The sequence below is a fragment of the Arvicola amphibius genome, chromosome 7, assembly GCF_903992535.2.
Source record: "Arvicola amphibius chromosome 7, mArvAmp1.2, whole genome shotgun sequence".
In the NCBI taxonomy this organism is placed as follows: domain Eukaryota; kingdom Metazoa; phylum Chordata; class Mammalia; order Rodentia; family Cricetidae; genus Arvicola; species Arvicola amphibius.
The window spans coordinates 101756101-101772520 of record NC_052053.1 but is presented as its reverse complement, the minus strand read 5'-3'; the positions used below and the strand labels follow the sequence as shown (position 1 = coordinate 101772520).

Below are 16420 nucleotides of genomic sequence, written 5' to 3'. Positions count from 1 at the left end.
ACCACCTTTAAAGGTAAGGTGTTAGTTCCTCCCTTCTTGGGGCGGTCTGGTCCTTTTACTGTTTTTTTTATATTTATTTATTTATTAAGTATACAATATTCTGTCTGTGTGTATGCCTGCAAGCCAGAAGAGGGCACCAGATCTCATTACAGATGGTTGTGAGCCACCATGAGGTTGCTGGGAATTGAACTCAGGACCTCTGGAAGAGCAGCCAGTGCTCTTAACCACTGAGCCATATCTCCAGCCATTAAACGAACCTGGGGTTTGAACTCGGGACCTGGCTTGCGCCAACGCAGGGCGCTTAACAGGCTGAGCTATCGCCCAGCTCCCTTTTACTGTTATTTAGAGTGATATAGAAGTTTATCATGGGGCTGGGGATTCCCTGGTGTGCACAAAGCCTTGGGGTCAGTCCCTGCATAAACTGAGGGTGGTTCTGCACGCCTGTGGTCCCACCACTTGGGAGATGAAGCAGAAGGAGCAGAAATTCAAGGTCATCCACAGATGAAAGAAGAAGTGAGGCCAGCCTGGACACAGGAGATCCTGTCCAGGAAAAAAAAAGCTTATTTGGACCTTGAATGTTACTGCTTGTTGGGTTTGGCACTTTCTATTATCCTGCTATGAGAAGAAAGTTAAACATAAAGATCTTTGACGAAACATATTCACGTTTTTAATTGTAACACAACTTTAATAAAAATCTTATATTTACTAATTGTGCATAAAGGAGTATTGTGGGAAAGAAACCTATAGCTACAATCTAATGAATGTATTTAATATACATCATTTATGTATTTTGACTTTATATGTACTAAGATATTTTAAAAAGTATTTAATTTAATGTGTGTGTGCGTGTGTGTCTACCTGAGTGTATTTATGGCACCACTTATGTGTAGGAGTCTGCAGAGGTCAGAAGAGGCATCAAATTCCCTGGAACTGGAGTTACAGATGGTTGTGAGCCACCATGTGGGTACCTGTAACTGAACCTAGGTCCTGCAAGAACAGTAAGCAGTCCTCACCACTGAGCTATCTCTCCAGCACCCTGCACTAAAACATTTATACCACAGCAAACTCATGGTTGGCCACCTCCATATACCAAATATATGGAGATATATATATAGGATTTTTGTATGTTTTCATTTTTTCAATTATATTTAGAGTTATGCATTTTTTTTGTTTTGTTTTGAGACAGGGTCTTGCTATGTAGCCCAGGTTGGTATTGAACTCACTAGTCTCCTGGTGCTGAGATTATGGGCATGTGCCATTATTCCTGGCAGAAATATATCACTACTGAAGAGGCGAGGAAATTTCTGTTCATTTTTATAATAGCTGACTTGCCATAGGTGTTCATTAGCATTCACAACCTCAGTGATCGCTATCAGCCTGAAGGTGTGATCCACATTCGGAAATCCACAGATAAATGACAGTATGCTGGGAATGCTTTTCTCATTTTCTCGAGGATTATGGCATATTTCCGTGTTTCTGTCGGGTGTTTTAGTGTAGAAATAACCCTCCATTCTCCTGTTTGGGATTTGACTGCTTATGTTGCCCAAGTGAGCACTGAAGCCAGTCCTGATCGGATGGTTTTCTCCCCAGTGGCTAAGTGGCAGCGTCGGTCCTAGGGAGAGGATGGATGGATGCCATTATATGGATTGAATAGGCTGTGTTTGTTAGTGAGTGTTTCTCACAGTTGGCTTTCTTTCTTTGAAGATCTGTCATCTCAGGTGTATAACAGTGTGCCTCAGGCAAATCTTGCCACCGTGTGCTACACGAGCTCATTGGTTGACAGCTAAGGGCAGCCTGTCAGGAGCACTATCTGTGCTCCCTTTTCTCTGGTGCTCTGGGTTAGTCCGAGGCAAGTGTTTGGAATGGAGAAAGAAGTGTAAGGAATCTGGAACAGTGTTCCGTTTCTCCTAAAACATGTTTGATGCTGACTTTTAGTCTGTTACTGACAGCACTAAAGATTCTTAACCGCAGCATCCCTCAAACTCGTGTTCAAATACAAATATCAAAACATATCCTAAAACCAAAGACGGATTTCAGGTGACTGCCATTTTGGATGGTCCACATCACTTTTCTCAGTAATGCAAGGTTTTACACTTTTGTCAAAGGAACTAGAAGCTCTCACTCAATGGAGGTTCCAGAAACAGTGTTTTTGTTTGTTTGTCTTTCTTTTAGGTTTTCCAGGGAGAGGACGTGAGATGTAGAGCTGAATGATAGAACACGTACCTAGCATTCGCCATCCCCTGCATCGCAAAAGAGGGGAACATTTCCTAAGAACAAGATCGTAATATATTTGCAGCCTCAAGGAGAGCTCAGTATAGAACAGGAATGCAGAGGAAGCTGGGTGTGAGAGTGTGTACTCGTGATCCCAGGACTTGGGAGGTGGAGGCAGGATTAGGAGTTGAAAGTCATCCCAGCTAGTCTGGAACTCACTGCATAGCTGGGGATGACAGAACAATGGGAACTGGAGAGAAGGCTCAGTGGTTAAGAGCTGATACTGCTCTTACGCCCCAAGTTCTGTTCCCAGCATCCACGCCAGTCAGTTCACCACTGCCTTTAACTCCAGCTCCAGGGAGCCCAACAGCCTCTTTCTTCTTTTGGCCTCCGCAGGCACCGCACACACATGTCGCAGTGCAAGCATGCATGTGCGCGCGCGCACGCGCACACACATACACGCACACACACACATACACACACACACACACTAAAACAAAATCTAAAACACAACACTCAATAAATGGGTGAGAAAGAAAGAGGGAAGAAGAAATGCAGAGAAACCTGTGGTTTCTTTGGTGATCTGATTTTCTTACATTCTTCATTTTGTGAGACTGTGAGGATATGTATGTGACAGAGAACCAGATTTTCCATTTCCTTGGCTTTTTAGCAATTGATGTCCTTATAAATTCCTGCATGATTTTCATATTTTTATTTTATTTAAACTTCAGCCTGACAATGACAGTCTTTGGTAGAAACTGTGTGTTTGATTGACAGTTTCATGGAACAGGGAGAAGAACACCTTCAGAACTGGGACTATAGCTAAGCGGTAAGTGCTGCCTGCCAGCACAAGGCCCCCTGCACAGAGACAAGAGAAAATATATATTTCAAGAGAAGGGGAGGAAACAAAGGGAGTAGAGAGATGGTTCAGTGGTTAAGAGCACTGCTTTCTCTTCCAGAGGACCCAGGTTCAATTCCTAGTATCCACATGATGGCTTATACCTGTCTATAACTCCAGATCCAGGGATCTGATGCCTCTTCTGGATTTCTTGGGCACAAGGTGTACAAGTACTGTGTAGACATCCATGCAGGCAAAACACTCTTCCCCTTTTAAAAAAAATAGGGAAGGAAAAATAATTTTTCCTTTAGCTTTTAAATTTTTTTCTAACAACCCCCCCCACCGAAGTCTGTATAACAAAAGAAATAAATTTGTTAACTTATATACATGAAAACAGATACTTGGGGAGAAATGTTGAGAATATAAGCTTATATAATATCTTACACTCACAAAAAGGGCTCTCTCTGTCTCTCTCTCTCTCTCTGTCTCTCTCTCTCTCTCTCTCTCTCTCTCTCTCTCTGTGTGTGTGTGTGTGTGTGTGTAAAGGTGACCAGGAAAAGTAAACAAAAGGAAGGTTTGTGTAGCTTTACATAGGCGCCTTTTTCATGCATTGGAGCTTTTTTGCAATTTATTCCTTTTTTCTTTCTGGTACTGTGGGTTGCACTCTTACAAATGGATATTTTTACATAGGTAAGAATTTCCCTTACAGAAGGATATCTATCCTCTTCTTATTTTCAGAGCTTGTCCTGAATCTGCAATACTTTAAAGTGATAGGCTCAAAACAATCCCTATGCATATAGAGGCAGATCCAGGTATCCTACTCAGGTACAAGGTACTGTTAGCGTGTAGGGGTAATGGTCCGGTTCATTTTCTCTGCCTGTTGAAAGAATTAAGAGGCAGGAAAGATCTTGAGCATTGACAGGTATCAGTAGAGAAATCTCCGATAGAGCAAATAGGAGCAGAGAGAATTAGCAGTTGAAGAAAGGCTTTTATTAGAGCTGAAGAAATCCACACATCCAGCAGGCACACAGGTCTGCACAGAGGGACAGATCTGCACAGCAGACAGCTTCTTGAGGGCTGGGAGTAGTTTTTAAGTCTGAGAAAGGTCATCCTCCAATACTTCAGGGCTGGCGAGTTTGGAGAAAGATGGGCTGGCCAATTGGCCTACAACCACTGTGTACTTGTCCCGATCTGGCTTTGGACTTGCTGAGTCAGCCATTAGCCAGGGACCTACTGGCAGGAGAAAAAGCCACAGGGCCTTTGTTTTGCACTGCCAGGCTTTTGTCTCAGGTCCAGAGGATGAAGAAGCAAGCCATCTTGGGAGCTCACCATCTTATTACCTAGTCGTGGACAGTCTCCCTATCTGCCTGCTTGCCTGGGAGTCCATGGATCTCTGAGTCCCTCAGTGTTCACCTTCCCTCGTTCTCTGAGTGACTGGTCCTGGGGAGCTAAGCACCCAAACTGCATTAGTTCTGTTACTAGATCCAAGATGGCTTCTCGTCACTCAAAGGCTGATACTTAGTCAAGAGTTGACAGGAAGGGAATGGGTTCATTCAGGCACCCTGAGGAGGAGAGGAGGAACCTCTCTGTCCCTCCAAAAAGACAGTCTTAGAGAACTCAGGACTGCAAATGGACTCTTGGAGGGAAAGAAGAGGCTCAGGGGACAGTGAACAAGAGGGCTAAATGCTCGGTAGGGCCTTCATCATCTTCCTCACCCACAGCATGAGTCTCTGTTCCTTTTTCCTGGCTAGGTAGGACGTTACAATCCATCTCGATCTCCTAAGGCTAGTGCCTATAATTCTCTAGACGAGCACACTACCTTTCTGCAACTTAAACTTCACAGCAGTGCGCTTGCTTCGTGGTTGATACACAGACTTAACAATAAGGAGAGGTGGAACACGTTTGCTGCGACCCGGAGGTCTCCGATTACTCTGTTCTGGAAATGAAAAGCAATATTAGCAGTTAACAGCTCAGTCATTTACATGTGGCTTCGCTAGAATTTAGGGAGGGGACGTCAGAGGGCTGTGTAAGCAGGGGCAGCTACTGTTACTGTTTGGAAATCATGGGCTGAGTTACTGGAGAAGCTTGTGTGCCACCAGCATGTGTCTATAAACAGAGTGATCTCTCCCCGTCTTTCTCCCTCTCCTCTCAGTTTTACTGGAAATTTTGGGGAGCTCCATCCGGGGTGCCACCCGTTACTAGAAACTAAAATCCCTTCTTGAAGTTTTCAGTCTTATATTAATAAAAGCATTTAAGAATGGTCTCAGCGGATGGGAGAGCTGGTATGTCCTTGTCTTCCCCATCCCTTGCTCAGGTAGCGTGAAGAGCTGGCCTTGGAAGTGTGGGTGCAGGAGGAGAGCTAGTCCCATCCCTCACCGGCTGCTGGGCTCCTTGAGAGCAGGCCCTGTAACTCGCCTGGGTAATGGGCCTGGTGGAGGGAGAACCGTCCCGAGGGTGTGCATTTGCAGTTAAAGCTGTTTGGGCAAAAGGGCAGACTGGGAGACACACACCATGACATACCTAAGCTTCCAAAGCAAGATGATTTTTTTTTTGTTTTGGTTTGGTTTTTTAATTTATTTTTATCATATTTATTTTTTTATTTATTTTGTTTTCTATTGCGAGGGAGGTTGCATGAGTGGAGGGCAGATATAGAGGGAGAGGGAGGTGAGTAGGATTGGGGTGCATGATATGAAATTCACAAAGAATCAATAAAAATTATTTTTAAAAAAAGAATAGCCTTAGGGAAAAACCTGAGGACAATTTTATTAGAGTTTAGAAGAAATATTCCAGGGCAGGCAAAGCTATAAAATCTTAGCAGCTGTCCAGAGGAGAAAATGGAGGGAGAAAGAGAGAAAGCCATGTTTTTTGAGTTAGGCAAAAGCAGTGGTGTTCTGACTCGTGACAGAAGGCAGGGTGACGGTCTTCATCAGAAGAGGGTGAAAGCCCAAACTGTCTGGGAAAGCAGGTCTAAGCTTTGGCAAGTATCCAAAAGAAAGAAAAAGTTAAACAAGGAGATATATTGGCCAGGTAGTGGTGTTCACCTTTAATCCCAGCACTTGGGAGGCAGAGGCAGGTGGATCTCCTTGAGTTCGAGGCCAGCCTGGTCTACAAGAGCTAGTTCCAGGACAGCCAGGGCTACATAGAAAAACCTTGTCTTGCAGACAGACAGACAGACACACGCACACATGCACACACGCTTTTGGAGTAATTTGGAAAACAGGAAGATCTACGCAGAGCCTTCTGGCATAGTTTCATAAGAAGCTAATTGAGTGTGAAGATTTTGGGAAGAGAAAGCACATTATCTCCTTAAAGGGATAGTTATTTCAGCTGAGTTAACGCTATGTTTTGGATAGTTTGGATTGTTAGCTCTTAACCCAAGGCCAGAGGTAGATTCTATTCTTTTGACCAGGAGGTCCTTTAGTGGGTCTCCATAGAGCCCTGATCAAGACTCCTATGACATTCTCACCTCTGAATAGGTAACGTTAAAATCATTTAAGAATGGACTGAAATTGGGGAGTAAGTAAAACCCAGTTCCACCGTGAAAGTCTAGAGAGCCAATTACGTTCACTGAAAGGATTATTGTCTGGACTGGGGTTTCGTTCCCAACCTCGTGTATAGCCTGTTCTGGCTAGTTGTTTGCCAATTGATGTAAGCTAGAAGTTGTCTGGGAAGAGGAACCCCAATTGAGAAAATGCCTCCATTCAGATTGCTTGTAGGCAAGTCTGTAGGGCGTTTTCTTTTTCATTTATTTATTTACTTATGTATTTCTATTTTCCTCTCCTTTTGTTTTTTTGGTTTCTCAAGACAGGGTTTCTCTGTGTAGACCTGGCTGTCCTGGAACTTGTTCTTTAGACCAGGCTGGTCTCGAACTCAGATCCTCCTGCTTCTGCCTCCCGAGTGCTGGGATTAAGCATTTTCTTGAGTAATGATTGATGTGGAGTGGCGCCATTCCTGGACAGGTGGTCCTGTGTTGTGTAAGAAAGGCTGAGCAAGCCATGGGAAGCGAGCCAGTGTTCCTCCGTGGCCTCTGCTTCATTCCTGCCTCCACGTTCCTGCCCTGACTTCCCTCAGTGATGGCGTGTGACCTTAGTGGTGAACTAAACTCTATCCTTCCCCAGTTGCTTTTGGTCATGGTGCTTCATCACAGCAACAGAAACCCTCACTAAGACAGGCCTTCAAGCATGGCGCTCATTTAGGAGGTGAAACCAGAGCCTCCATCTGGCATTCCGGTCTAGAAAACCAAGGACATTCCTGACATTGTTGTTTTTGGGTCCCTGCTCCAAACTACTTCTCTTCTATGTCCTGTTTGTCAGTAACCCTGTCTTGCTATAGAGCCTCTGAGTCGCTGTGCAGCACAGAACTGTACTGAAAAAACTTAAGGCACTAGAGAGTCGTGGCCACAGGAAGAAAGAGTCGACAGCGTCTCATCTGTCTTTTCTCTCTTCCATGTCCTGCTGCCTCATCAGGCCAAAGTGGAAGAGAGGATCCAGGAGGTCTTCAGTTCTTACAAGTTTAACCACCTAGTGCCAAGGTAAGCTGTGAGTGGGGCATGGGGGCCTGAGAGAACCTTTTCTCTTTCCTCGCCCTCGCTTAACTAACCAACCAGCTGGACTACATCTCTACATGACTGGAACCGGAGCTAGGCGGTTGTGAGCCGCCTCATGTGGATGCTGGAAATCAACCTCGGGTCCTAACCATGGAGCCGGCTCTCTAGCCCCTGGAATAGTTCTTTGTGACACTTTCCAAATTAACTGTGGAGACACCAGGTGAGCCACTGTAGTTGAGGCGCTGTGTGGCCTGAAGTTCGCTTCACCTTGCTTAGCATGTCTCCTGACTTCTCCAGACAGTCGAGGAGGCCTCAGAGGTGGGAGTTGGTTCTCCCATTTGCCTTGTAGTGCTGGGGTTTGGATTCAGGGCCTCCCATGTACGTTTTACACACACACACACACACACACACACACACACACACACACAGCCTAGAAAGAACCCTTCAGTGTTCAGGACGGGCAATCAATAAAAGTCTTGTGAGCCTGGTTCATCAGGAAACCAGGCTGCCCTCCCCAGATGCTGTCTGTACTCTCCAGGCCAGAAGCACCTGGTACAGGACTCTGACCCAGGAGGGAGAACAGGATCAAACTCAGTCATCTGGAAGTCTTTCCCTAGCCTGGCAGGCCACGTCTCTGCAGTACCCAAAGCCAAGACTTTTGCCACAGTGGAGCTCGGCGAATGACATGTCAATAGCTCGGGAGTGAACACTAAGAGAATCTCTGCCACTTTCGCTGCCTCCACACAGACCTGCCCCAGCTTCGCTTCCCCAGAGGTGGTTGGACTTGGTGATGGTGGAGGATGAGATTGTCTGGGAGGCTTTGCTCTTAGCCACTGTGCCCACAGATGACTCACCTGACTGAGCTGAGTCACTGTCTCCTGCCTCAGGCTCCGTGTTCCCACGCAAGGGACCTGTGACATCTGACACTCCTTTTCACTCTCCAGCCTGATAGATCCTTTGGACTCTGTCGTTCTAATGAGATGAGGAAGGCTGAGGGGCTGCAATCCGGAAGGGTCTTTTGGGGAGTGGTGAGGGGGGACAGTAAAGGAGACCCCACCCCCGTTCATAGAACTTCTGTCAGGTGTGGGTGGAAAACAATGTTCTTCTTGGGCTTGGAACTGTCTAGAATCAGAATATATCAGGTGTCTGGGTTTGTTTCAGGAATCATAGCTTCCAATTTGTATCCTTTTAATTTTTTTCTTCTTTCTTGTTTTCTTTAATTTTTTTTATTTGTATTTCTTTGTTTCAATTTTTGTCATTTTTGCCTATGAAAATGAGTGTCTTTTTTGGGAGGGGGGTTTTGAGACAGGGTTTCTCTGTGCAGCCCTTGCTGTCCTCTCACTCTGTAGACCAGGCTGGCCTCGAACTCGCAGAGATCCACCTGCCTCTGCCTCCCAAGTGCTGGGGTTAAAGGTAGGTGCCACCACCACTGGCCAAAATAAGCGTCTTGAAGGAAGATAATTAACATGTTAATTGTTGTGGAGATATTACACATTTGGGCTGAATAGCTGAGGTATAAATCAGAATATCAGGTATTTAGCTTCTAGAGCAGAAAGATCAATCTGGAATATGATTCAGTGTGGTAAAATACTTGCTAGAATACACCAGGCACTGGCTTCAATACCCAGAGCACCTCCTGCCAAGGAATAAATCTAAAAATGCGTCAGAATTTTAAATTATCATTACACTTTTAACCTTTTAGTAGTCAAAATTTAGGTCTTGGCTAGGAAGTATAGTAAACAGTAGAGTATTTGTCTAGCAGGTATGTGGCCCAGAGTTCCACCACAAAACAAAATAAAACCACCCCAGACAATAAACCAAAGGAAAAAAGCACATTTCAGAGTCTGACAGTGTGAATCAGGAACGGACTTCGTGGCTCACCACCATACATGCACATGTTGGCAGTACACCTAGGGGACATAGCCTGCTTGCATTTTTAAGGTCATGATGCTGATCAGATCTGACTTACTGTCAGGACCACTGGCTGTGCACAAGCCCAGGAATGCCCGCGATGATGCTTAGGCGGGCATTTGCTATTCAGCCTGCTAGAGCCAAAGCCAGGAACCAGCCGTGGCTGAAGTCCAGGGCTGACACTGAATGTTGCTGCATTCCACAATTAATCCCCTTCCCAGAAAGGATTTTTCTGTACAGTCTGGTGGTAGTATATGCCTGTGATCCTAATACTTCAGTGGAGGTGGACCAGGCCTTCCCAGTTTTCCTCAGTTCTGGGGCTGGAGAGATGGCTCAGAGGTTAAGAGCACTAACTGCTCTTCTAGAGGTCGTGAGTTCAGTTCCCAGCAACCACACGGTGGCTCACGGCCATCTCTGATGAGATCTGGCGCCTCCTTCTGGTGTGCAGGTGTACATGCAGACAGAGCACAGTATATGTAATAAATAAATAGATCTTTTAAAAAACAAAGACCAAGACTGGCCTGGATTACAAGAGACTTTGTCTTTAAAAAAATGTAAGAAAAAAAAGAAAGATTTATCACTCTTCATGATTGTGAAGTGTGCACTTGTGAGGTAGTTAGTACCAAGAAGCCCCCTTTTCTTCGTTTTTCTTTTTATGGTGCTGGGGTTGAATTTAGGACCCTCTCTGCCTCCTAGGTGCTCTCTGCCAATTCCCTGTACCCTCAACCCTTGAACTCCGGTCATGCTCAGTGGCGAGCACCTTTACCCACTGAGCCATCTCTCTGGCCCCTGTACCTTTAATGCTTTTGTCAGCATCCTGCTTTCTTCTACTGTTATTGTGGGGTGTCTTGTTTGCTTTTGTTTTGGCTTTGTGTCTTTGATGACCTTGAACTCAATCTTCCTTCCTCCCAGATGATGTGATATTAGGTGTACACCATGATGCCACACTACATACTGCTTTCCTTTTTAAAAATAATTTATTTTTATTTTATATGCACTGGTGTTTTGCCTTCATGTGTGTCTGTGTGAGGATGCTGGATCCCCTGGGACTGGAGTCACAGACAGTTGTGAGCTGCCATGTGGGTGCTGGGAATTGAACCCGGATCCTCTGGGAGAGCCGCCAGTAATAGCTTAACTGCTGAGCCTTTTCTCCAACCCCACATCCTGCTTTCTTACGAAAGTTCTTAGTTTCTGTTAGGGCTCAAAGAAACTCGGGACAGGTGGCCAACTGAGGTGCCTGTTAGCATGTGAAAGCCGTCTCTGGCTTCTCTCAGCATCGCTAGTACCTGTGACCGAGCCCTGGCTCCTCTCTGCACGTCTCATCCCAGCCCCTCCCCTAAGCTTCCCTTTCCCCCTCTTCTCTGTCCTCTCTGTGTAACTCAACCACGTTGGCTACCTGTCGGCTTGGTTCTTCTCTTGGTTCTCTTTGCCCTCTTGGTTTTCTTTTCTCTCTCTCTTCTTTCTTCTCTTGCCCCCTCCATGGCCCAGTCTGTTCTGCTCTGGACCCTTCCAGAAGCCTCTGACCATGCTCCCCCTCATATCTACAGTAAACCTCCTCCTCAGCCACACCTAGGAGCAGTTAATGTTCTTAGTTTCATTCGTGTTCCTCTACACTCTTTTGCTCTAGCCATTGAGGAGGTCAAACCAGGGCCTGGCACATGCTATGCAGAAGTCCTACTCATTGAGCCGTATCCCTAGTCCTGTCCACGAGTGTTCTGTCCTGCCCCCGGTGAACATCTACTTCTCCAGTCTAGCACCTTAACCACTTGGCAATCCCAGCCCTGAATGTGCACCTTTCCAGTTCATCTCATTTGCTTTAATGTGAAATCTAGAGTGTGCACACTGTGCATGCACAGATACACACGCACACACCCAAGAACTTATTATCTCGCAGTTCAAGAGGTTGGAAATCCCAGGTCAAGATGCCAGCGGGCCTGGTTCCTCCTAAGGCCTGATCTAAGATTTACAGTTGGCTGCCTGGCTAGGTCCTCACATGGCCTTTTGTGCTCAGACTCCCTCACGTCTTTCCTCCAACCCCACCCCCTTCAGAGCTGGATCAGCACAGGGCCTTTGTGCGGGCTGGGCAGGCACTCCACACTGAGCTACACCCTAGCATTCTTCCTCTTACTAAAGCTCCTGGGTTACTGGATAGGGTGCCACCTTGGGTTCTCATAACCTTAAATTCTTTAAAGCTCTTATTTCTAATCTCAGTCACACCACAGGTTAAGATTTCAACATTAATTGTGAGGTGGGAGGGGAGGGCATAATTTGTCTCGAACAGTAGTCCTTTGAAGTATAGTTTCTGACTGACCAAAATAAACTGGACACTTACTTAGCAATATATTTATATGTTTATGATTAAATGGATGAGAATGAAAGAAACTGGCTTGGGGAAATGGTCACCGGAAGTAATCTCTCCCTAACCTCCACCCCCCAACCTGCCCAGGATATGTGGCTGAAGTTTTCTCTTCAGACAGAGCCAGCTGGAAAACCTCAACAATCCCCTTCTCAGCAAGACTCTTGGGGCCTGGCTGTCTGTAGAGGGGAGCGTCTTAGGAGGGGCTTGCCTTTGAGCTGTCTCAGGTTCTTTCTTTAGGGACCAACCTGAGGTAGATGAGGAGGTGAGGAGGGTTTCCTCCATTAGCTAGCTGTAGGAACAGTTGGGGTTCAGGCAGTTCCCTCACCACGTCAACAAGCCGACCTGTTGCCCTTTGGAGGCCAACATCTCCAGCCTTAGAGCTCTTTGATTCCTTAGTGATCCCAAATGTCCTGTCACATAAAAAGATTGTTCAAGAGACAAGGAGAAGACTTCCCAGGGTTTCAGTACTTGAAAGACATTTCTTTTACATTTATTTATGACGTGTGTGTACGTGTTTGTGTGTGTGTGTGCTTGTGCGCCCACATAGGGCACTTGCATAGTCAGAGGACAGTTTGCAGGAGACGGCATTGTCCTCCCACCATCCAGAGATTGAACTCAGGTCGTCAGGCCATGGTGGCCAGTGTTCTCTTACTTGCTAAACTGCCTCAGTGGGCTGCATTTCTGTGTATTTGAAGGATTTGTTTAATTGTTTAACTGACTCAGTAAAAATGCCATGCCTGGTGGTGCACACTTTTTTTTTATTTAATCGCAGCACTCAGGAGGCAAAGGCAGGGGGATCTCTGAATTTGAGGCCAGCCTTGTCTACAGAGCACGTTCCAGGACTACCAGGGCTACGCAGAGAAACCCTGTCTCCAAAAAAAAAAAAAAAAAGACTCTGTAGGTTAGACCTGTTCAGTTAGTCAGTTAGTAGTCCAAGCACCATGCTTGGTTTTACCTAGCTCGGTTTCTTAGCCTCTGGTCACTGCTAGTCTGCCCTCATTAATGGTCTCACTCGTTCTTGTAATAGCCCATGCTAGCCCGTGTTTCCATCCTATTGAGTCTGAGCCAGGACAATGAGCTATTCCAGAAATCTGCTTACCATTTCCCTCCCTCCTGCTTAGTCTGCTCTTCTCAGCCCACTGCTGTCTCTGAACAGTCCCAGGAGGAAGCCAGGCATGCCAGCACACATGCATAACATAAGCCCCTGGGCTGAGGCAGAAGGATTTTGAGTTTGAGGCCAATTGGGCTACACAGTGAGACTCTGTCTGTAAGAAAAAAGATTATCAAGAAACCACCTAGGAATGTCTGCTGACCGGCTTCGCTAAAATTTTTCTATTTCTTGGCTTCCAATCCCCTTATGCATCTCGTATAGATTCTCTAACACCCTCGCCACAGTAGCCAGTCTTTAGCTCCTGGGACCTGCGTTCCTCATTCCCAAGAAATCAGGGGCTGGCACCCCACATAGCTTCCTGTCTGCTGTTCCCCACTTCATCGTCCACCTGCTCATCGCATCCTTTCTGGCTATGAGGATGTAGGAATCTCCCTTACCGGAGACTCACGTCTCCTGCTGTCTGAGCCACTTCAGCATCAAAATTCCCCTTACCCGCTTATTATCGTTTTGTGTGTGTGTGTGTGTGTGTGTGTGTGTGTGTGTGTGTGTGTGTGTATGGTGCATGTGTAGGCACACTGGAGGTCAGAGGACACCCGTGGAACGAGCCCTCCTTCTGCCGTTACACAGGTTTCATGGTTGAATGCAGGCCCTTAGGTTTCCATAGCTAGTGCTTTACTAGCCCAGAAAGTCTGGACCTCTCTGGCCTTGGACTTGACGTCTTCTTGTATTTGCCTCCTTAATTCTGGGGTTATAGGCATACGCCACCATATCCAGCAATGTTTAGGAAATCTAATTATATAACTCACTGAGTTCAAATGTATAATTCATTGGTTTTAGTGTGGTCACAGAGTTGTATAACTATCATCATGATTAATTTATGAACATTTTATTGTCCTTAAAAGAATACCCTTAGTCACCATCCTCAGCTCCTTCATCTTCTGAACTCTAGGCAACCAATTAATCTACTTTTTAAATTTTTTTATTTTTTCTTGAGACATGGTTTCTCATTTCTCTGTGGCTTTGGAGCCTGCCCTGGAACTTGTTCTTGTAGACCAGGGTAGCCTCGAACTCACAGACATCTGCCTGCTTCTGCCTCCCGAGTGCTGGGATTAAAGGTGTGCACCACTACCGCCTGGCTCAATCTACTTTCTAAGGATTTTCTTTTTGTGGCCATTTCATATAAACAGGGTCATATAATATGCAGTATTTTGAAAGCGGCTTCTTTTGCTTAGCATATTTTCAGGGTCATCCCTGTTGTATTTCATTTGCTCTTAGGTTTTGCGTGTTTTGTTTTAGAGACAAGTTCTCAGGATGGCCTAGAACTCTCTGTATAGACTGGGCTGTCTTTGACCTACTAGCAATCCTCTTGCCTCTGCTTTCTGAGTACTGGGCTTATGGGCCCCTATGCCCAGCTTTGTTTTCAGAATACACACACACACACACACACACACACACACACACACACACACACACATTGTTTTGAGATAGGCCCTTACTTTGTAGCCCTGGCTGGCCTGGAACTCGCTCTGTAGACCAGGCTGGCCTGGACCTCTGAGAGACCTGCCTGCCCTTGCCTCCTGAGGTGGGATTAAAGGCGTGCAGCAATACACCAGGTTAATGATTCTGAGCACCCAATTGGCTTCTGTAAGGGCTTTTGCTCTGTTTCAGCTCAGGGCAGAAAACAGAAGGCAAGTGAGTGCCTGGTGAAGGTTCAAGAAAGGCGCTCACATGCCTTGCCAGTGACTTAATGACCAACCCTTCCCAATGCTCAAAGACCCCACCATCTCCATCTCCTGATGCCATTGTGACTCTGTGTGTGTGTGTGTGTGTGTGTGTGTGTGTATGTGTGTGTGTGTGTGTGTGTGTGTGTGAAGGGTCTTGTTATGTACCTGGCTTGGAGTTTGTCGTCTTCCTTCCCTCTGAATGCTAGCATAACAACAGGTAGATGCCACTGCTATTCTTTTTAAAGACAGCATTTCTCTTCCTGCATTGGAAGATCTCTTTTGCTGAGTGGAGGCCACGTTAGTGCTCGTGTTCTGAGCCCAGAGCAGCAGGAGCTCTGGAAACAATTGTTGAGCTGACCACCTAGAAGAGCGTGGTGCTCTTTCCCGTCATTTCCAGTCAGCAGCTCGGTGAGCATCTTGACATTCTTTCCCTTTCTCTTTCTTCCGGAGCCACACAGGTCATCTTTCAGCACTAAGCAGGAAGTCCCGCCTCTCTCTTTGCCCTCGCAGGTGGCCACGGGCAGCACATTCCATCTCAAAGCCAGTATTGCTGACCCCAGTGCCACAGGCCTGACTGGCTGTGGAATACAAAAGGCGTCCTCTGGCCAGGCCTGTGGGTCAGCACGTGGGAGGTGGAATTTGGGGGCAGGAGTAACAGATGGACAGCCAAGGGGTGTCCAGGGGACAAGTGGTCCCAGGAGAAATGACTCAAGTGACCGAAGTTAACCAGCCCAGGGAAGCAGAGAGGTTCTGAGTTAGGTTGTGCACAGCACAGGCAGTCCCAGAATAAAATGTTCCTAGGTCCTGGAGGAGCTTTGTGGGTGGAGTATAGTAGCGTAACAGCGTGCGCCCAGTGCAGCTGTTTTCTCTCCGCACATCTGCCAGGACAGTGTGCAGGCACCAGAGAACTCAGAGGTATGCCCCTTCTCCCTGCTGTAGTCGTCTTTGGTACGCACAGAAGTCAACGGGCATCCAGTTAGTGACTGTGGGATGTGTGCATGCGTGCGTACACGCACATGTGTGGTGGGAGTGTTAGCTGGTAGGAGGACTTACAGGCTCTTTGTCTTTCCAGGCTCATTTTGCAGAGGGAGAAGCACTTCCATTATCTGAAAAGAGGCCTTCGACAGCTGACAGATGCCTACGAGGTAAAAATCTTGCCGGGGAACTTTCTGTCAGGCCCTGGGCATACCCCTTATCTGAACGAAGGCTGTTGATTTTTACCTGTTACAGATGAACACATCACACCACATGGCTCTGGCAGGAAACAGGCTGTTCTTCAGAGCTGGGACTCTACTTTTGACAGGGGCTAAATAAAGTCTCCTGTCTCCTTGCTGGCCCCTAGTGCTGGTGGGACCCCTGGATGGTCTGGGCTTTCCGTCATTTTGATCGCAGTGTGCTTTCTGCTGGCTCCCTTCATATCTCAGTTAACTCAGTTCCCGTCATCCCCACACCATGGCCCTGTAAGGCTGATCAAGTGCCTGTCTTGGCCAGAGGACTAGTACTTGGATTCCAGAGGACGCTAACACAGAATGACTCTTAAAGCCTGATTCTAAGAGCCATGAGATTCAGGGAAGAACCTCAGCTTTGTGGTAGGAGAAGAAAAGACTCTGATAGGCAGGCTGCCGTCTCCCTGCCTCCCTTCACAAAGGGTAGCTCTGCTTTGAACTGGCTTTTACTTCAATGTTCTATATTTGATTTTTTTTGTGAAGGGTTTTCCAGG

At 46.5% G+C, this 16420-nt stretch overlaps 1 protein-coding gene across 1 annotated transcript in view; it reads left to right on the top strand.

The window, feature by feature from the left end:
* LOC119819997 (protein farnesyltransferase subunit beta) overlaps positions 1-16420 on the top strand; it is a 75185-nt gene that overhangs the window by 15333 nt on the left and 43432 nt on the right. Inside the window, exons 2-3 of the mRNA XM_038338224.2 lie at positions 7516-7580; positions 15773-15845. Of these exons, the coding sequence (XP_038194152.1) occupies positions 7516-7580; positions 15773-15845 (138 nt within the window). The remainder of the gene's footprint in view (positions 1-7515; positions 7581-15772; positions 15846-16420) is intronic.